This window comes from Taudactylus pleione, unplaced genomic scaffold (genome assembly GCF_031769625.1).
Source record: "Taudactylus pleione unplaced genomic scaffold, aTauple2 ptg000410l, whole genome shotgun sequence".
Classification (NCBI taxonomy): domain Eukaryota; kingdom Metazoa; phylum Chordata; class Amphibia; order Anura; family Myobatrachidae; genus Taudactylus; species Taudactylus pleione.
The window spans coordinates 193,436-214,896 of record NW_028284812.1 but is presented as its reverse complement, the minus strand read 5'-3'; the positions used below and the strand labels follow the sequence as shown (position 1 = coordinate 214,896).

The window sequence follows — 21,461 nt, the reverse complement described above, 5'->3', positions numbered from 1 at the left end:
CGTACACCCCCAAGGTCTCCCTGTGGACCCTACGGGCTTCGAAGAAAGAGTTAACAAAGGTAAGTTCTTACCATAACTCATTATTGCCAGATTTTATTCTGATTGGTCTTCTCGCCCTCCCTGGGACAAGCGGCGGATGCACAGAGGAGTCCCTGGGGCCCGTCTAGGCCAGAGGAGGGTTTAGTAGGGTGCAATGTGTGCGTGCTTGTGCAGCTTTAAGCCACTGCTCTCTTGGAGTAGAGACATCTTTACAAAGTCTGTTATAAAATCACACGACAGCATTTTCAACACTTCTACTTTATTTATAAACGCACTTTGCTGTTACAGGATTTGATTTTGCACAGAATTGCAAGAGGCTTAGACACAAAAATACCAAAAGTAACAGTGTGCAAAAGCTTGAACTGGGAAAACTGAGATGTACCTTTAACAAAAAAACCAAAACAAAAAAGGAGCCATGAGTAATGGCACCTACGTTTTCCTTATATCTAAAGTGAAAAGCCCTCTCTGCCCCCCGACTGCGCCATCGCAGCACTACGGAGCACAAACAAAATACTTTACATAAATTTCCTTAAAAACTAAAAGACCGATATTTTAACAGTATTTTCCATCAAAATAAATTTTTATCGCAACATTTAGGACAGGTAACCGCTGTGTAGAATGCAGCGGGTGTAGGATCTCAGTCAATAGGGGTGGAGGTTTGACCTGCGCGGAGATCACTTCCTGACCAAATGAGGCCATGAGATCAGGGGGGTAGAGATTTACTAAATCTTCTAAAAGTGAAAAGTGGCGAAGTTACCCCTAGTAACCAATAAGATGGTAGCCGCTATTTCTCTATTGCATCCTAGAATACAACAAACAGAACCTAATTGGTTGCTATGGGTTACACCTCAACTTGTTATAGAATCTTTAGTAAATCTCCCCTAGAGTCCTGGTCTAGATCCGCACTCGGCTGCTGAGACCACCAACACTATGAGGACAATGGGACAGACTAGCCATATAAAAGACACTATTAAATGATTTATTCATGTCTACATAGAGCGCTTTTTACAACATAAATATCTGTACTGAGAACAGTAACTGACAAATGGAAAAAAAATGTACACAATGGACCCTAAACTTTTACTTCATGTTGTCCAGCAGACGGGACTCCTCAGCTGGACGACTTCCCAGCAGATGCTCCTTGCTCCTGGGCCATGTGTTTCTAAGGAGAAATGAAAGAGGATTAGTCCCAGCCTCATGGAGATCCCAACGCATGCTGACCATAGAGGGGACACAGATGATGGGATTAAGTCACTGAAGAATGTCCTCCTCCTAATAACTTTACCCAGTGTCTACCCCCTTTCACTTTACTACCAATGCAGAGCGGACGCAGGGGAGCCTGGCATCACTGGAGGGACTGCCCTGATCCTCCCCAGATGCTATGAAGAAAGGGATTTTACTGCAAGAACAAATTCACCTTTTCCCATTCAGCATGCAGGGGGTATACAGGCAGGTATGTGTACCTCCCCTCCCCTGCCCACAAGGCAGACCTCCCCTGCCCACAAGGCAGACCCCCCCTGCCCACAAGGCAGACCTCCCCTGCCCTGCCCACAAGGCAGACCTCCCCTCCCCACAAGGCAGACCTCCCCTCCCCTGCCCACAAGGCAGACCTCCCCTCCCCTGCCCACAAGGCAGACCTCCCCTCCCCTGCCCACAAGGCAGACCTCCCCTCCCCTGCCCACAAGGCAGACCTCCCCTCCCCTGCCCACAAGGCAGACCTCCCCTCCCCTGCCCACAAGGCAGACCTCCCCTCCCCTGCCCACAAGGCAGACCTCCCCTCCCCTGCCCACAAGGCAGACCTCCCCTCCCCTGCCCACAAGGCAGACCTCCCCTCCCCTGCCCACAAGGCAGACCTCCCCTCCCCTGCCCACAAGGCAGACCTCCCCTCCCCTGCCCACAAGGCAGACCTCCCCTCCCCTGCCCACAAGGCAGACCTCCCCTCCCCTGCCCACAAGGCAGACCTCCCCTCCCCTGCCCACAAGGCAGACCTCCCCTCCCTGTGCTATTTATCCTAAGGGGACTCTCTTGATTCTCTTTCAGCTTATTTCAAGACAGCAAACTTTACCTGTTACCTCTAACAGTCAAACCTGGAGGCATTCACAGCCACTAAGCTGTTATTGTGTACCAAAAAGCACACTACCCACATGTGTAAGCTCCTCTAGCTCATTTAGGTCATTAACAGCTCTATAGTACATTCCTATGCTCGTTACAAACAACCCATATAAAAGCACCACCATGGTTACTAAAAGTCATGTATGCTAAATAAATTCCTGTCCCCACACATCCGTCCCCTTCCACCCCACAGGCAGAATCGTTTGAGGTGGTGCAAGCGGGGGAGGGGGGGGGGGGGGGGTTATGGGGCGACAGAAGATAGCACTGAGGTCCTGCAACACTGACTGAACAGACGATACAGTGCCAAATAGTATAACTGCACAATATTCCCAAAATACAAGGTTTTCAGTACCTCAACAGCTTGATAATGTTTTAAACTTCTGCAATGCTTCAACTTGGAGGCATCATCCATGTAGAAAAGTGAGCACAGTTCACAAAAATATCCGGTTTTAGTGACAAGAAATTCCATACCTGCAAAATAAAAAAGGTATCAGCTGTAAAACATGCAAAACAAACACCGAAGTCAGAAAACCTGACCTGCTGACAGAGAGAGCATATTTCACACAACGTAATTTTTACTCAGAGGTGAAGCCACCCTAAGTAAGAGGGTGCTTTACCCTCTTCATACCAGATACAGGCAACTCTGCTCTTCAACCTTTGGCACGCAGGATATGCTGGGCTATGTAGTTCTACAACCCGAGAGCCACAGTGAAGGAAAGAGTGTGAGCAGGGGAAAAAGAATGGCTGTGCATCAGCATGCAACGCGGACTGTCTTATTCACCGACAGATGCAAACTTGCTTTCGCGGTTTAACCTGAACCGCACAACAGCGTAGAACATGTTTACCGCGGATCTGTGCCTTTCAGCAATGTCAGTAAATGGACCTCTATATATTCTCACCTATTGGGACACTAGGGCTAAATGGAGCCAGTTTCGTTGTCGCTGTATCAGGAGACGCCAATTTCTTCTTCTTTGCTGAAGTCTCAGCATCATTAGATTTCCCATCTGCTGAAACAAAAACAGGAGAAAAACGTTCACGTACTAAGAAGCCACATACATTGTCCCAGCAGCTTTATTGTTTCCTAGTCTTAGAGTCAGCAAAGAAAACGGGGATTAGAAAACCCAAATTATACGTGGGAGCTGCAGTCACACGTCTCCTACAGAGGGCCGGATTATGCCTAGTGCATTGAGAACAAAGCAAATGTTTGGAAACGACCACTTAAACATAAGCGGAAACTCTCTCACTGGACAGAGAAGTGTATTAGCATAAAAATATGGCAGTTCTGACAGGCAAGGATACATTCGGTCATATTTTCCTTTAGTATCTGGCTAATGTAAATGTTAAGTGATGATTGTATAACACTTTCGTGATCAAGATCGATATTTATGAAAAATTGCAGTAAAGGAAAAAACAAAACACTATTTTGGAGATATTTACTAATGCGGTGTCATAGTACATGAGCTCATCCCAGCAATGAGGGAGAGAGTGAGCACGTTCACTTCCAGGTTCTAAACCAGACGTGCGACTGTGCATCTGCAGACAGGGTGTGATGTGTACGATGACATTCTCTGTGCAGGTACTATATAACAACGGTTACTGAATAATGCACAGAAGGCGAGTCAGGGAAGATAGTGATTAGGTGGTAAGGAGGGAGAGGCAGAAGCACATCAGTAACATGCCATACGATCAGGTGTATTACCAGAGGCAGGTTTCTCCGGGGTGCTGCCCTCTACTGTCCCCTGGTTGCCTTTGCTGCTTTTAGACTTTATGGGGGTCTTGTCTGGCTCCGTAACTTTAGTGGTCTCCGGTGTGGTCTGCTGGGACGATTGCTTGTTCGCTTCGGTGGAAAGAGGCCGTTTTCTTGGCCTACCCCTCCGCGCAGCTGGCGCTATTTGTAAAAATGAGAAAAATGATCAGGAACAAACCTCAATAAAAAGCACAATTCATAAATCCACTATAAATAGCGCAACGCCTATAAGCTACAAAGTAACTAGCGGCAAGAGTACGAGGACATCTTCCACCTCCTCATGTATGGATTCCAACTCTAGGCTCATATAAACCAGTAGGGCAGAATTTCCCCAACTCTTGTCCTTACAGTCCTGGTTTTAAAGGATATCTATGCTTAAATCCAGATAGTTAAGACAAATTGACTGAGGTACTAATTAAGTCACCTGTGCTCAAGCATGGATATTCTTAAAACTTGGATGATAATGGCGGCGTTTAGGAAACTCTGCAGTAGTGGCTATTTATCTGCTGATGGGACCATGTGTGGGCTTCAGTATAATCCCGACTTAACGATGATATTCCTAGTAATTTATGGTAACACACAGACCAGCATAGTGCATTCACACAGTGAGGGGGCAATCACAGCCTGGCTGCTGGGAGTCAGATTTGTCAGCACAAGGTGATGAGCCCATCAGCGACAACCAAGACACGTAAAGGAGTCTCTGACAGCGTATTACAGGAATAAGGAGTCATCAGTGGCAGCATCTGAAATAAACCCTTGTGAGCTTTCAACAGCAGAGGGGCAGTGTTACCATTGTCGGGGCTCTTAAGCTCGGTTCACGGTACACAAATATTGGGCCGATTTATTGTATAGTGTGTATGAACCATCTTTTCTGCGTTTCACCGATAAAACGGGTTTTAAAACGTCCCAAAAAAAATGCATTCCTTCGATTATCGGTCGCCCGAAACAGAAAATCTCGGCCTCAAACTCCCGATATCGAGTAGTGTCTGTTTTCCTGCGACTTAAGTCATCCTCATTGTGGGTGAACATATGTAAAATTAGTGTGGTATGGGCGAAAATCGGTAACTTCTGATAAAAACAATAAATCAATCAAATCACAATGTGTAGCACAGATATTGAGGCTTTCGATTTGTCGAAACAGCCCCATCTGATGTCCTGCTCAAAAAAAAAAAAAAAAAAATTTATATATATATATATATATATATATATATATATATATATATATATATATATATATATATATATATATATATATATATATAATCGAACCTAGCTTTAGACTAGAGGTACTGAGGACCTCATTCAGAGTCGGTCGTTGCGGCCGCTCGGTCGTACGCAACAGATGTTCGCTAAACTGCGTATAATTCGCAATGTGCGTGCGCAAACTAGCTGTTACGATCAGAAATTGTTCTCTCCTTGAACACGGCCAGGTCGGTAGTTTGAGTGACAGGATGAGGCGTTTGTGGGTGGTAACAGGGGAAGGTTCTTGTGAACTGGGGAGTGGAGATCCGAACGCAGGCGTGCCTGACTATGCGAGGGGAGTTTAATGGGAGTGCATAATTAAAGTGATGTCATGGCACATGTGACATGGGTGGTTATTACACTGCTAGATCGTAGTGCTCAAGAGATTTATGGTCAGCCTTTAGCTCTGCGATCAGCTCCGATGGGTCCCGATTAATCCTTATATCCCCGGAAATGAGGTGTGTTGCAATCGAGAATGGGGCTGGTAACTAGTCTTACGACCGCTTCTTACCCTCGGTCGCTCAGCTAACGAACCCATCTTAGCGACGCAACTTACGATTGCTTCATTTGCATATCCGGCCCCTTTCCCCTACGACCGAGCGGCCGCAACGACCGACTCTGAATGAGGTCCTGAATGCTGTAATGATGCCCCCTACTAGTGGATCCTGAAAGCATGGCCGTCACAAGTGGTGCTGGCATGCTGACATTTTCAAAACATCGATAATACTCCTGTCTTGCAAGCAACATAAGGCGACTGGTCTTCCATACGTTTACACTACAGACCTGGTGAAATACTGGGCTCTGCTGATTTGCTGCTCTTTCTATTCCCGCTTGGGCTTGCTTTGGGCTTCTCGGCCTTCTCAACTTTCAACTCTGAATCTTCCTCATCTTCACCTACTTCATCCACGGTCAAGAAACTGTTTTCAATACCCGCCAAGAACTCCTCCTCATCCTCCTCCTCTTTCACCTCGTCCAGGGTGAGGAGGTGCTCTTTTGTCTGGTCGCCCTGCGTAGAGTCTGCTTGAAAGACCTCAAGATCAACAGGTACGCCTTCAACATTAGGCTCTTCACAGCTGTCCTCAACCTTGAGCGGGGTGTCCTTGAGTAGCGTGGCAGCCACAATCAGTTGCTCAGAAGGAGAGGTCTGCTCCTCGTCTTCGCCGCTGATCTCATCAAGTGTCAGAAGTTGATCTTTGGCCAGGATCTCCGGTATAACCGAAGTACGGGGACCTGCGGCAGAGTCCTGGGCATCTTCCTCGTCGCTTATCTCATCTAAGGTCATCAACATTTGGGAATCTTTCCCACTGCGGGCTGCACCATCTTTTCCATGCACTTCATCCACCGTTACCACTGAACGAGACGTTGGGTTGGTAGTAGGTTCTGACACCATGTTATCATCCTCATCACCAACTTCATCTAACGTGACAAAGGAGAGCCTCCGCGGATCTACGGTCAACCCTCTGGATTTTTTGGTGTCTGAGGGTACCGGGTCATTCTCTTTTCTTTTCCCTTTTCTGGCAGCCTCCCCTGCCTCTCTGCTCTTGGGGTCTCTGTGCTCCTCTACAATTTCATCAACGGTAACAAACTCATCCAGGTTGAATGGAAAGGACTCGTCGTCTTCCTGTGCAGAGCGAAGACAAATAACATTAGCCAAAAACAAGAGGGACCTTCTCGCTAGACAAGCAAATCTTCCCACTGCTGACCCGGCCTAGAGTCAAAACGTTAAGAGTATGAAAGCTGTGTGTAAGGATTCTGGTACCTGTAGTTCATCTATACCTGGAGAAAAGGCAAACATATTTGGCGTTTCAAGGTTTAAACTATTACATTTCCATAGTAGAAACCAATTTATTGTATGTTTTGCACTCGCAATCTTAACTTATTATAGTGAAAAGGTATAATGTCCAAATCCTTAGGTTTATAAAAACAAATCCAACAAGAGGAGCTTTGATAGTAATTTAAGTTTGTAATAGTATCCAAAATACTTATTTTGCCGTTATATTTGTGAGAAATACATTGGTTTTGCCATACACAAGATACTATTAGGAGTAGGACTGGTTAGGTGGTGCGATTATGCAGTGTTGTGCTGCAGGGGAGGAGGGAAGGAAGAGGGGTGTAGACATGTAGAGTGGGATGGGGTGCATCCTAGCTCAACTGTAAAGCAGATGACAAAGATGAAGCTGTCCCGTTTCTGTGTGCCCATCTCTATATATGTGCGTATCTCTGCTCTATATCCCTCCAATGCAGCCAGCATCCTGTGTACACTCCAATCCCCGAGAAACCTGCGTTTCACTCCTCACATTACCCATGGCTATGTCCAGGTGCAAATGAAGAGCTTTCACTGGATGTGTTTATATTCTAAACAAGCCTCCTTTATCTGTGATAAACCAAGCTACCTTCCAGACCCCCTGTGATTGTGACAGCTACAGGACACATTGGGGTCTATTTACTAAACCCTGGATGGAGACAAAGTAAACGGAGACAAAGTCCCGACCAATCAGCTCCTAAGAAATTTTTGAAACACAGCCTGTGACGTGGCAGTTAGGAGCTGATTGGCTGGTACTTTCTCAGTTCACGGCTTAGTAAATTGACCCCCCTATCACATCAGAGCAGCTGCCATTTACCACCTCCTCACCGTTTTAGGTCTGAAGCACCGAACACTGGTCTTGGAGCTTCGGGTGTACCGGGATGATGATGAGCTCTGCGGAAAAGAAATACTAGGTCAGACACAAAACCGTCTCCTGGTCTGTACAGTGTTTGGGAATGCCGGGGATAGGAGAGAGCGAGAGGTAAGTAGATATCACAGACAACCTCAGAGACCATATAATTTGTGCTCAGTAAATTAGCATAGCCGAGTGCTGTACAAGTGAACAGCTTTCTTCCTGTTCCAATGAACCGGTATCCCCGTGTGCATGCGGATAGGTGGGTAGAAGTGCCTGGCGCAGCAGCCAGCCTCACCCGATACCTCCAGCGCAGTCCATTCTATTTGCTCAGGCTTCACAGTTCAAAGAAAGGACAAAGCGATTCTGTGATAATAAAACCAACCACCTCTTACCTGTGTAGGAACCGGCCACTGGGGCTGAGAACCCGCCCAGTCTCACAGAACACAGCAGTGCTTAAAATTACACACACACTTACAGAGACTGCACACCGCTTAAGCTGGGTACACACCTATACAAATCACACATTCGATGTGACGCTTCGATCGGCAATGCTCCAGTTCAGGAAGTGCCGATCACAGCGCCTATATGTGCATACACACGTATAATCCCAATGTGCGACTTGCGATCCCGTGCTGCCGAAAATGATTGTACCAGCGTACACATTACCCAGATTTCAGGGTGCACCTCAAATGAACATAACGGACAGGGAGGGGGTGTGATTACGAGACCAAAAAAAGCCTGTGTGAACATTTTCAGAGCTATGACGTCCGTTCCATTTCTGAACTAGCTATGCTCGTGTTCACTATCAACTGCATTACTACACAGCCCAGCAAGTTGCGAACTACAATCTCCAGCAAGCCAAGCCTGGCAGTATAGGTGGTGGGGTAAAGGTAAGTAAATGGCGATTATGTACATGAAGAGGAGCATGACACAGAATGCTTCCTGAACTAAGGGTAATTATGGACGTCCTGGGAGGCGGCCCCAGGTGTGGCGTACAATCGTGTAAGAACGGTGGTAGGTGCATACACGGCACTTTCAGTATGACCAGGCCTTGTCGAATCGGAGGAAAATGAAACTGCACAGAAGATGCGATCCTCCGATTCCATCAGTTTTCATCCGACAAAACAGGATCGAACGTGCGCACACTTTCGATATCTAATGAATGGATCAAAATCTAAAGAACAGGCCGACGATTGTATAGGTGTGTACCCAGCTTTAGAGGTGTGAGGCTTCAGATAAATCCCCATTTTATCCTATCTCATCATCCATCATGCTGTCACACATGTGGGCATATTCAATAGGGCGCAAGATTTCTGCCAGCAAAAATGAACTCGCCCATCACATTGGCTTTGCACGCTCCCGATTCTTGCGCTATCCAACTGAAAAAAAATTGGGCATGCTAATTTTTTACAGCCAAAAAACTCAGAAATTAAATTTTTTTTAAAAATGGGGAAAAATCAGCCTGTACCCTAAAAAAAAGCCAAACTAAAATTGTTTGACATTACTAATATACATTACGGTCATAAAGAAACATAGCTGGAGATCTTCATTTCTTTTAAATGGCTGATTTTTCTAAAGCAAATAAAATCTTATTTCTAGGAGTGCTTTAAGCCACTTTAAAAAACAAAACCTGTAACTCACACCTGTCCCATTCATATAGCACCCCCATATACCTGTCCCATCCATACAGTACCCCCCCATATACCTGTCCCATCCATACAGTACCCCCCCATATACCTGTCCCATGCATACAGTACCCCCCCCCATATACCTGTGCCACCCATACGGCACCCCCATATACCTGTCCCATCCATACAGCACCCCCATATACCTGTCCCATCCATACAGCACCCCCATATACCTGTCCCATCCATACAGCACCCCCATATACCTGTCCCATCCATACAGCAGCCCCCCATATACCTTTCCCATCCATACAGCACCCCCATATACATGTCCCACATCTTTTAACTCATTAATCTGAACTTTGCAGAATTTCACTCCAATAATGACATGTAGTTATTCTGCTAATTAAGCTAACTAAAAGCTTCCAATTGTATAATCATTAGGAAGGTGGGTGTCCCAGGGGTTCTGAACAAAGTCCTGACATTACCTTAAATTAATGACTTTCCCCAACTTTGCACCTGCTCTGGGGCGGTGAGAAAAAACCCCCAAAAAAACCTCTGCTAATTCCGATCGAAAATTACCGCAACTAAAATTCTTGGGGCTAATTGAGTAAGTAAAAACTCTGCGGCTGGCCACAATATCACGCACCGCATGAGGAAAAACAGGAGATATGGTAAGAACTTACCTTTGTTATCTCTGTTTCTACGAAGTCCATAGGGTCCACAGGGTTGACCTTGGGGATATAGCTGGATCAGGATCCATGGGCACCACACAGTTAAGCTTTTAGCTCCCAGGATGCACTTGGGTCCTCCTCTATACCCCGCCCCCGAGCCACAGGCACCTCAGTTGGTAAGCAGCCTAGGCCGGAAGAGAATATGGAACAGAGAGAAGGAAGACTGGAACACACAAGAAACCATACTCACAGCAATAGGAGACGGAAAACCGGTGACCAGCCACACAGCCCATTTGAAGCCAGGTGCGTCAGGGCGGGCGCCCTGTGGACCCTATGGACTTTGTAGAAACAGAGATAACAAAGGTAAGTTCTTACCATATCTCCTGTTTTCTACTTCAGGGTCCATAGGGGGTCCACAGGGTTGACCTTGGGGATGTCCCAAAGCAGTTCAACTAAGGGCGGGGACGCTCCTGTGCTGAAAGGAGCACCCGGCGCCCAAAGGAAGCATCCTGAGAGGCGAAGGTGTCAAACGCATAGAACCTCAAAAACGTTTGAATAGAAGACCAAGTGGCCGCCTTACACAGCTGAACAGCAGAAGCACCACTTCTAGCAGCCCAAGAGGGACCCACAGAACGAGTGGAATGAGCCTTAACAGAGGCTGGCACAGGTAAACCCTCTTGTGCATAAGCCTCACAAATAACGGAACGAAGCCAACGGGCTAACGTTTGTTTGTTGGCAGGCCAACCCCTCTTGTGAAAACCAAAGAGGATAAACAAGGAATCAGACTTCCTAACCGAAGCCGTCCGGTCTACATAAATTCTAAGCGCCCGGACCACATCTAAGGAAGTCTCACCAGCTGAAAGATCAGGGGACTGAAAAGCTGGCACAACAAGTTCCTGATTAATGTGGAACTTCGAGACCACTTTGGGCAAAAACTCAGGACGAGTGCGGAGCACCGCTCTGTCCTGGTGAAAAATCAGGAAAGGAGGGCGACAGGAAAGCGCCCCCAATTCAGACACCCTCCTGGCCGAAGCAATTGCCAGGAGAAAAACCGTCTTAAATGTCAGCCACTTGAGCTCCACCGCCTCAAGAGGCTCAAACGGAGGACCCTGCAGGACCCGTAGCACCACCGCCAAGTCCCAAGGAGCCACAGGAGGCACAAAGGGAGGCTGGATCCTGAGAACACCTTGGAAAAAGGTGTGAACGTCTGGTAGTATTGCAATCCGCCGTTGAAACCACACGGACAAGGCGGACACATGAACCATCAGAGATGCAAGGCGTAAGCCGAGATCCAATCCTGACTGAAGAAATTCCAAGATCCTGGAAACTCTGAACACCTGAGGATCATAATGTCTGGACTCACACCACTGAAAGTAAGTGTGCCACACTCTGTGATAAATCCGTGCTGAAGCAGGCTTGCGTGCCCTGAGCATGGTACCAATAACCGAACTGGAGAAGCCCCGAGACCTCAAGACGGCTGTCTCAAGAGCCACGCCGTCAAAGACAGCCGACCCAGATCCGGGTAAAGGCAGGGCCCCTGAGACAACAGGTCCCGACGCTGAGGAAGAAGGTACGGAGCGTCGATGGAGAGGCTCCTGAGATCGGAGTACCAAGGACGTCTGGGCCACGCCGGAGCTACCAGCACGAGCATGCCGCCGTCCTGCTTGAATTTCCGCAGAACCCGAGGAAGCAGGGATAGCGGAGCAAACAGATACGCCAGGTGAAACGGTCATTTCACCGACAGCGCGTCCACCAGACTTGCGCCTACGTCTCTTGTCCTTGACCCGTAAACGGGCAACTTGTGATTGTGACGGGAGGCCATCAAGTCCAGCTCCGGCAGTCCCCACCTGTCCACGAGTAGCTGAAACACCTCTGGGTGAAGCGACCATTCCCCGGGATGCACGTCGTGACGGCTGAGGAAGTCCGCCTCCCAATTGAGGACTCCGGGGATGAAGACCGCCGAGATCGCCGGAATGTGACCCTCCGCCCAAGTCAGGATACGAGACACCTCCGACATCGCTGCCTGACTGCGAGTTCCGCCTTGGTGGTTGATATACGCCACCGTGGTGGCGTTGTCGGACTGCACCTGTACCGCCCTTCCGTGAAGAGCGGGGCCGGACGACTGCAGGGCCCTGTATACTGCCCGCAGTTCCAGGATGTTGATGGGGAGAAGTGCTTCTTCCGCTGACCAACGACCCTGAAGCGACAAAGAGCCGGTCACTGCCCCCCAACCCCGGAGACTGGCATCCGTCGTGAGCAGGACCCAGTCCGGGATCCAAAATGGGCGCCCCTCGACCAGATGAGCTGTCTGAAGCCACCAAGCCAAAGATTGCCGAACGTCCGGAGACAACACCAGCACCTGAGAGCGGATCTGGTGAGGTAACCCGTTCTATTCTGACAGAATCAGCCCCTGCAGGGGCCGGGAATGGAACTGGGCAAATTCCACCATGTCGAATGTCGACACCATGGACCCCAGAACTCTCATAGCCGAATGGACCGACAGGCGGCAACGGCTCAGGCAACTGCGTATCCGCAGCTGTAGGGAGGCGACCTTCTCCGGAGTCAGGAAGATCCTTTGCTGACGCGAATCCAGCAGGGCTCCCAAATGAACCATCCGCTGTGATGGAATCAGGGAGGACTTTTTCCAATTTATCAACCACCCGTGTGCTTGCAGGCAAGCGATCGTCAGGTGGAGATGTTGAAGCAGTACCTCCGGGGAGCTCGCCAGCAACAGGAGGTCGTCCAGATACGGCAGCAGCCGTACATTCTGGTTCCGAAAATGTGCGGCCATGACCGCCATAATCTTCGTGAACACCCTTGGTGCCGTGGAGAGACCAAAGGGTAGCGCCCGGAACTGATAGTGGTGTTGAAGGATAGCGAACCTCAGATACCGCTGGTGTGAAAATGCTATCGGAACATGGAGGTAGGCGTCCTGGATGTCCAGGGACACCATGTAATCCCCCGGTTCCATCGCCAGAATGATGGAACGTAACGTTTCCATCCTGAACTTGGGAACTCTGAGGAATTTGTTCAGAGACTTCAAGTTGAGGATAGGGCGATGAGAACCATTGGGTTTCTGCACCAGAAACAGAGACGAATAATACCCCGTCCCTCGTTGTGATAGAGGAACGGGAACAATGACCCCTGCTTTCAGCAAGGACTCTATAGCCTCCTGAACCTGTAACGCCTTGGTCTTGTCCTGAGAAGGACTTGTGCAGAAAAACTGGTGGGGTGGTCTGTGCCGAAAAGACAGGGCGTACCCCTGGGAGACCACTTCTCGAACCCAGGCATCCGTGGTGGTATTGTGCCAGCACTGGGCAAATAGAAGAAGTCGGCCTCCCACTCTGAGGTCCCCCAGAGGGAGGCCCGTCCCATCAGGCCGCAGGTTTATCTTCCTGCTTGGAAGAAGGGCGCCGAGCACTCCAGGCTTGCTTCTTGGGTTTAGAGGCAGTCTTACTCGCAGACTGTCTCGGGAAGGACTGACCTTTCGCCTTACCCTGAACCCGAAAGGAACGAAAAGCCGAACTCCGAACCTTAGCAGGCAGTGCCGCCGAAGGGAGGAAGGCCGACTTGGATTTAGCCAGGGTGTCCACTATTTTGTCCAAGTCCGGACCAAATAGTAATACCCCATTGAAAGGTAAGGCCTCCAGACCCTTCTTTGAATCAGAGTCCGCTCTCCAGGACCGCAACCACAAGGATCGGCGGCCAGACACCGCTGCAGCCGATACCCGCGAGGTCAGCAGACTAGCATCTAAAGAAGCTTCACCAATGTAAGAAGCAGCGTCCCTCACTTGTCCCAACAACGCCCGCTGGACATCCGGAGCGTCGTCTGGGAAGGTATCTTTCAATGCATTGGCCCACCCCTCAATGGCCTTGGCCACCCAGGAGATGGCCATGGACGGTCGGGCCACCGCCCCGGAGAGGGAGTAAATAGACTTTAAGCAAGTCTCAACTTTCCTGTCCGTGGGATCCTTCAGCGAGGATATCGACGGTAATGGTAAGGTGGCGCCCCGAGTTAAACGGGTGACATGGGAATCCACCGCCGGTGGAGTTTCCCATTTTTTACAATGTGCCTCAGGGAAGGGGTAATTAGAAGCCAACCGCTTCTGAGGAAGGAATCTCTTACTGGGCGCCTGCCAAGCTACCGCCATATGATCCGTCAACTGATCCGACAGGGGAAACACCGCAGAAGCCACCTTAGATTTTTTGAAACTAGGAAACTTCGACTTAGGAACCGGTGCCTCATCCTCTATAAGAAGAATAGCTCGCACCGCCCTAACTAGTGCTCGCACATTAATGGACGACTTGGTATCCATTTCCTGGACCGAGGCGTCCGAGTCAGTGTCATCAGGGACCTCCCCATCATCTGAGGAACCCTCTGAGTCCGATACCTGAGCAGCGCGTGTCATGAGTGGGCGTTTAGAAATCCTAGAAGGCATGTCAGTCTGCAACATTGACTGAAAAGCCGAGGAAGCGGCCGCCAAATTTTGCACGGAGTTGGAGAGCACATCCACCCATGGTGGAGGAGTCGCCATAGGGGCCTGAAAAGGTACCACAGGCTGCTGCGGCTCAGGGGAAGCCTGTATATACATAGGCAACCCCGCATAGGGACCTACTGATTGAGACAGAGGAGGACTCCGCAATAACTGCGGGACACCCGGGGAATGGGGGATGGTCGGCTGGGGCAACGCCCTAGTAGGGAGAACAGTCGGGACCGACAGACGGTCCGCAATAGACACCAGCACTTGAGAAAACATCGCCCACGGTGGTTCCTGCGCCAGAGAAGGTCTGGATGGGCCAGGAGCCACCTGGCATCGACTACACAGGCCATCCTGTGACAAATCCTCCCTATCTACTCCTGCAGAACAGCGTCCGCAGGAGGCCAACACCGGAGCCACTGAGCGCTCAACCTCCTCGTCTGACATGACAGAATATATTATATATCTGGCACCAGGGTAGAAGTAAAACGCACTCACCGGTGTGCTGAACAACAGCCCACAATATGGCACTGAGTAGCACACAACTGTATGTGACGGACCTCACAAATACGTGATCTATATAAGTGAGGTCAGTAGAAACGCCCCTCCCCCACACACCTGTAGGGCATGTAGGAGAAGTAAAGGGATAGGTATAAGCTGACAGTATGTAGAAAATAAGAACAGACGGCAGCACTAGCAATAGTCACATACCATGCAGGAAGATATACTCACTGCACCTTTACACTACAATCAACCTGCCCAGATTCAGTGTCTGGGAGGGCTATAGTGCTGTGTACGCTGTCCTTAATCAGGGGAGAGGTACACAGGGGGACCGGTCCGCGTGCTCCCTGAGATCTGCGCTGCCACTGGGAAAATGGCCGCTGGAGACCTCAGAGGAGGAGTGGCCGTGTAACTGCAGCTCAGCGACGCCAGACTGCGTGCTGAAAGGCGCGCTGAGCTGAGGGGAGGAGCCGCTGACAGGGAAGGCTTCCTCCCCTGGCTGGCCATAACCCCAGGGATGCTGGCTTCCCGCTTGCCCCTTTATCCCTGGTGGTCTAGTGGTCCCACGGGTTATGGGGGGGCCCGCCGCCACTGCCAGCAGCCTCCGGTCTGTCCCCAGGACCGGAGGCTAAAGGACTGCATTTAAGGCATTCCGCGCGCCGCCGCTAGCCAGCGACGCGCGGCTTACCTGAATCCCCGGCGACTCCGGCAGCAGTCCTGGGAGGTAGACAGAGTCCGGCTAGTACGGACTCTGCCCTCCCGCCGCAATCCCCAGATCAGTACTGGCGTCGCGGCGCCAGTCGGGGATCAGAGCGGCAGCGTGGGCGTCTGTACAGACAGCCCTTCGCTGCCGTCTGTAGTAAAAAGATTAAAATAAATAAAATCTAACTTAAAATAAAAAGCTTCTGGGGGCTGCTCCTGCAGCCCCCCTGCGCGGTGACCGACTCCGGCCGGGCACCAGCTTACACTGAGGTGCCTGTGGCTCAGGGGCGGGGTATAGAGGAGGACCCAAGTGCATCCTGGGAGCTAAAAGCTTAACTGTGTGGTGCCCATGGATCCTGTTCCAGCTATAACCCCAAGGTCAACCCTGTGGACCCCCTATGGACCCTGAAGTAGAAATAAAATAAACGTGGCCTATTGAATATGCCCCGTGGACTGGGAGTCCTGGTCATAAGTTGTACATTAGTATATACCTTGTCGTCTGAGTAAGAGTATTGCCGTCAGTGCCTATGAATACAGGCCTTTGTATACAAACATGTTGAATACTTTAATGTACTTTATAAAAAGGACCGTCGCCTACGGACGTTGCAGTCAAAGGAATGGATGCAGACAGATCTTGGCTGAATAAAACAAGGACTATCTGTAATCCTAGATCGGGAAAAGAAGGCAATCACATGTGGCTGCTTCTGGCCTAACTGGACACAGATCCAGACATTCAGCAATCAGATCACACGGGCTGTGGGTAGATGTGTCCACGGCTTGCATTAGAATATTTTGCTCTGACACATGTACAGTGTGTACATCAGATGTTTTCCTATAGGACCTAGCACAGTGTTGATGCCGAAAAAGAGCTAATCTAGATATGAAGAGAAGACTTTCCCCCCCAGCGCCACTTGGACTGGATTCCCAGACACAAAGGGATGGAGGAAGAGGCATTTAGGTAGTGCTGCATAACCTGTGTAATAACATTCATATCCTCTAAACACTACACCATACAACAGGGCTTCTCAAATCCCATCCTTGGGACACACTAACAGTGCATGTTTTCCAGGTCTCCTTTCAAAGCAACAAGTGAAATAATTAGCGTCACCTGGGGATCTTTTAAAATTACAGTCAGTAATGTATACACCAGTGCTCCAGCAAGGAGATATAGAAAACATGCACTGTTATAGTGTGTGCCTAGGACCGGATTTGAGAAGCACCGCCATACAATACTGCACTATTGGAATAGAAATGTCCAGTCGCCATCTAGTGGCCATAAACAGAACAGCAGCTTCTGTTCTCGCAGTCACCTGCAATCCCTCCCCTTCAAAAAAATAAGAAAAAAAAATACAAGTGAGGGTGATTATAAAGCTCACATTTCCTTTTGATCGGTCATCCTTCCTGGTACTTGTCCTGGCATCTCTTTCTCGTGACCTGGACGTGGACTTCAAGTCTCGCTCCTGCTGAGAGGAGACATGTTTTCCACCATTTTTCTTCAGGGAACACTCTGTTCTGGATTTAGGATTGCTGGAAGCGCTGTCTGTCGGGCTGGATCGGTTACTGTATGACTTGGGAGTGAAGCTCTCGTGTCCTGAAGATCTCTTTCTGCCGCCGTCTCCTGTTTTCACGATAGATTTTTGGCTGTCCACGGAGAGCGTTACAGAGAGTTCTCCTTTCCGCGGGTTGTATTTTGCAGTCCGGGTCAGCGATATCCCGCTGGTCACAGACACAGAGTCTGTTTCTTTAGAGGCCTCGCCAGCTCCGCTGACAGATTCATCTGTGCTTTTGGTTTGTGCAGGTTGCTTGGACCTCTCCTCGCTGGGGCTATGAGCAACGATGGAATCCGCTTTTGCTTCCGTTGCATTATTCTCCTCAGCCTCTGTTGCAGAGGTCTCCACCTTTCCCTCAGGCTGTGTGTCAGTAATGCAGGCATTGGCCTCTACCCCTTGGGGGGACTCAGAAGAGAGTCCAGATATTTTGTCTGTGGGCTGCTGCGCTACACTGCAGGTTTCCGGTTTATTATATCCATCTTCAGTTAGTGTGCACAATACACTCTCAGGTTTTGGCTCTAGAATGGACCTGTCCGGTGGCTTAGAGGACACATTTTGGGAGGCTACAGTGGACCCTCTGTCTGCGACGTCATTTGTATCTTCATTACCAGACCCCTTCTTATCGACCACAACTGGCTCCTTGTTATCTTCAGATGGAACTACTGCAGGTTGGTGCACGCAGACACTAGAATTTACTGGTTTGGCGTTTAGGAAGGAGTAACTTTGCTCTTCACATTCCTCTTCATCGGACTCGACAGACACAAGGACTTCTAACTCCTCCGGTAGTAGAAGCTGAGAGACTGGACTAGGTTCCTTGAACTGGATCATAGGTTCTGGGTGGATATAGATGGGTGATGCGTCAGGAGCTTCAGGTGCCTCTGCCGCTTCCTCTTCATAGTCATCGTCATCTTCCGCTGCTTGTACAGCCAAGTCCTCCGAAGATGAGGTTCCACAGCTTGAGGCAGACTGGGTGGGAGCAGAAGGAATGGGAGGAGGCCCTTCTACAGTCCTGGGATCAGCTTTGGAACGAGAGTCGATGTCGGATTGTTCGGGTACGGTCGGTGGTGGTGCTTCTGCCTTCTTATTTTGTGGCACGTCTATTTCCATCTCAGTCTGACTGATGGGTGAGGTGGGCAGAGACGCCGCTGTATCCTCCTTTACAGGACAGGACGAGGCAGGCTTTTTATCCGTTATCTGCGGGTTTGTTTCCTCGGTGGTCGTTACCACTTCTGTTTCATCACTGCTTTTTGTGTCTGGGCTGTATGGTAATACAAAGAGCGAGGCATTAAAAACAGGTTTCCCTTCATTTCTTTCAGCTTTCACCTCTTAGACCCAGATGTCTATAGCTCTACCTGTCTGCCTGTACTATTATCTGGGGGGTCAGGGGGGAGTATGGACGCTGGAGACCAAGAGAGACAATCTCAGGTCTCCTCCCGCAACTACTGAAGTGATTTCAACAGCAAAATGCAACCCTGATAATGGCATCAGGACAGACAGACCTAGGCCCCCATTATTTATCCATTTCGGCACCTGGAACCTGGATGCTAATGACCTCGAAAAAAAAAAAAAAAAATCCTGAAGTCATAGAAGCAAAGATCTACGTACAGAACGGGAAGCGGTCAGAACACCGACCGGCGCTGGCATCCTGACTGTACGTATTGGGGTTATGCACTAGGGCAGGATTAGGCTGCCGGTGGGGGGGGGGCATGATTAGGTTTAGGCTGTGGGGAGGGGAGGTTAGGCTTAGGAACTAAGGGGTGTTCGGTTTAGGTGACGGAGAGTGAGGGTTAGGATACTGACCGACAGGTGTCGGTATCCAAACCCAGTCAGGATATCGGCGTTAAGGTACAGACTGCCGGTGTACCGTACCCAACCCCTATAGAACGGATCTAAGCTACAGCCATATATTACCTTGCTTTATCTTCTTCCAGGATAGTTATATATTCATCCTATATTAAAACACAAGAATAGGAAAGTTATACACTTCCGTGATGACTAAGCAGACTTATATGAAAGACACATGAAGGTGCTCGGACCTCGGCTAGCTGGGTCTTGGAAGGGAGGGCGCACTGCACCGTAGTCTCCTGGATGATGCAAGGATGCTTGGTCAGGAAGCTGTGCATGGCTTTAGCAGCACTTGCGCTCTGCATATGAACGATCGCCTGTCAATTGAAGAACAAGAAAAGGAATTCATAGAAAAAAAAAAACACGTTCATGCGGCAGATAGCGCCGGCAGGGTCAGACCTCAGCACTTGGCCTCTGGATACAGTGCTGTACCATGAATGCAATCCCTGGGGACAGATGTGTTATCATGAGAAGTACAGCAGAATCGTACACCGATAATAGGTCTTATGTACGTTCTATTGCTCTGTAATAGTCTGTGGGGAAGTGCGATACAAAAAAAAAGGCCCAATTTACTCACTTTTCTTTTATTGCTGAAAATTACATAGTGTTCTACTTTTCCAAATCGGACCCCGATGCATGCGACATCGTACTCCGACACGTCCTTCTCAGGCAGATTCAGCAGATACACAAACTTCTCATAAATTGTCGGGGTGATCTGAAAGGGAAATGGTTTCACGAATACTGTCATAGACGAAGGGAACGTTACAGAATATATAGTAGAAACAATATAAAAGGGAAGTTGCAGCTGTATATGGTGTATATACTGCTGCAAGAAAACGTAAGGTGCATACACACACAGCGATGTGCTCACAATCTCGCCATGTGTACGATTTCCACCAGAACTCTCCGCGGGAGCTCCCTCGTGGTCACGATTTGGAGTAAAAAATGTCCAATCTGACTTAAGATCTATCGTGCATCCAGTGCATTGTGTCCCAGATTGGCAAATGCGCCTTACAGCACAGATATGAAGATGCGATGTACGATGAGCGGGGACACGCATTGGCATCGTGAGTGGAAACTCACTATTTGGTCATATTTTACACGATAAGTCGTCACGATTTGTCGAAATCGGCTAAAAAAAAAAAAAAAAAAAACGCTATAAGTGTACGCACCTTTAGGGCCCAATTCAGTTCGAATCAAATAAAATAAATTAAAAAACAAACACGCAACCTCCACCGTGGTACCATATTGAACTGCAGGTGCCGCAGATTTAGACAGTATCCAGATTTAAAGTGGTGGTGGAGTAGAAAGGGGGGTGGGGGGGGACACGTTGTCCTAGCTCAATTCTGAATTTTGAATGTAAAAACTAAGTAGTGACAGTATTTACCCTGCATGAAAAAGATGAACACATCAGCGCCCCTTGTACTGCAATTTGGTTTATTCCTGGAGCATATTACTTCTCTTTCTTTAAATATGCTCCTAACTCTGAATCAGGCCCTTAATGTGCACTGGTTTTCTAAACACAGTGGGTGCAGATATGCTGCGAGCCAAAACGATGCACATAAGAATGCTTCTAAAAATCAAAGTAGCAACCCTGGTTCCTAATGACTGATAGGCTGCACTCTCAGTGATGTCACTGGCTCCTAGTGAAAGGATAGGCTGCATTCTCAGTGATGTCACTGGTTCCTAGTGACTGGATAGGCTGCATTCTCAGTGATGTCACTGGCTCCTAGTGACTGGATAGGCTGCATTCTCAGTGATGTCACTGGCTCCTAGTGACTGGATAGGCTGCACTCACTGCTTCCTAGTGAATGAATAGGCTGCACTCAGTGATGTCACTGGCTCCTAGTGACTGGATAGGCTGCATTCTCAGTGATGTCACTGGCTCCTAGTGAAAGGATAGGCTGCATTCTCAGTGATGTCACTGGTTCCTAGTGACTGGATAGGCTGCATTCTCAGTGATGTCACTGGTTCCTAGTGAGTGGATAGGCTGCATTGCAGAATCCTCCATGAGGTCACTGGTTTCTAGTAAATTGACATCATGCGTTCTTTTCTGCGATGCCATTAGTGCTCGTTCTTGATAGACCAACAATGCGAGGGGGTGGCAGGTTTACTTTAAGAGAACCAATCTTTAGTAGCTTAACCCATAAAAGGCAGACCCCAAGATAGGTTGTGTGAGACAAAGTGACCGAAAATAACCTGACTGACTAAGGAATTAGAAAAACAGAGGCTGTGAAAATTTTATCCGGTTATATTTTGGTTCCCCAACATAAATTACAGATCTGC

The 21,461-nt window shown here is 48.9% G+C and overlaps 1 protein-coding gene across 2 annotated transcripts in view; it reads right to left on the bottom strand.

The window, feature by feature from the left end:
• Positions 1-281: 281 nt before the first annotated feature.
• Positions 282-21,461, bottom strand: part of ZNF638 (zinc finger protein 638) — a 52,393-nt gene continuing 31,213 nt past the window's right edge. Inside the window, exons 16-25 of one of the 2 annotated variants that reach the window (XM_088447020.1) lie at positions 19,753-19,890; positions 19,367-19,492; positions 19,242-19,279; positions 17,157-18,588; positions 7,773-7,838; positions 5,924-6,761; positions 3,851-4,039; positions 3,051-3,158; positions 2,504-2,622; positions 282-1,201 (exon numbers count right to left, since the gene is read on the bottom strand). In XM_088447020.1, coding sequence (XP_088303146.1) covers positions 1,151-1,201; positions 2,504-2,622; positions 3,051-3,158; positions 3,851-4,039; positions 5,924-6,761; positions 7,773-7,838; positions 17,157-18,588; positions 19,242-19,279; positions 19,367-19,492; positions 19,753-19,890 — 3,105 coding nt within the window. In that variant the 3' untranslated portion in view covers positions 282-1,150. The remainder of the gene's footprint in view (positions 1,202-2,503; positions 2,623-3,050; positions 3,159-3,850; positions 4,040-5,923; positions 6,762-7,772; positions 7,839-17,156; positions 18,589-19,241; positions 19,280-19,366; positions 19,493-19,752; positions 19,891-21,461) is intronic. The other variant, XM_088447019.1, reaches the window with a different exon arrangement.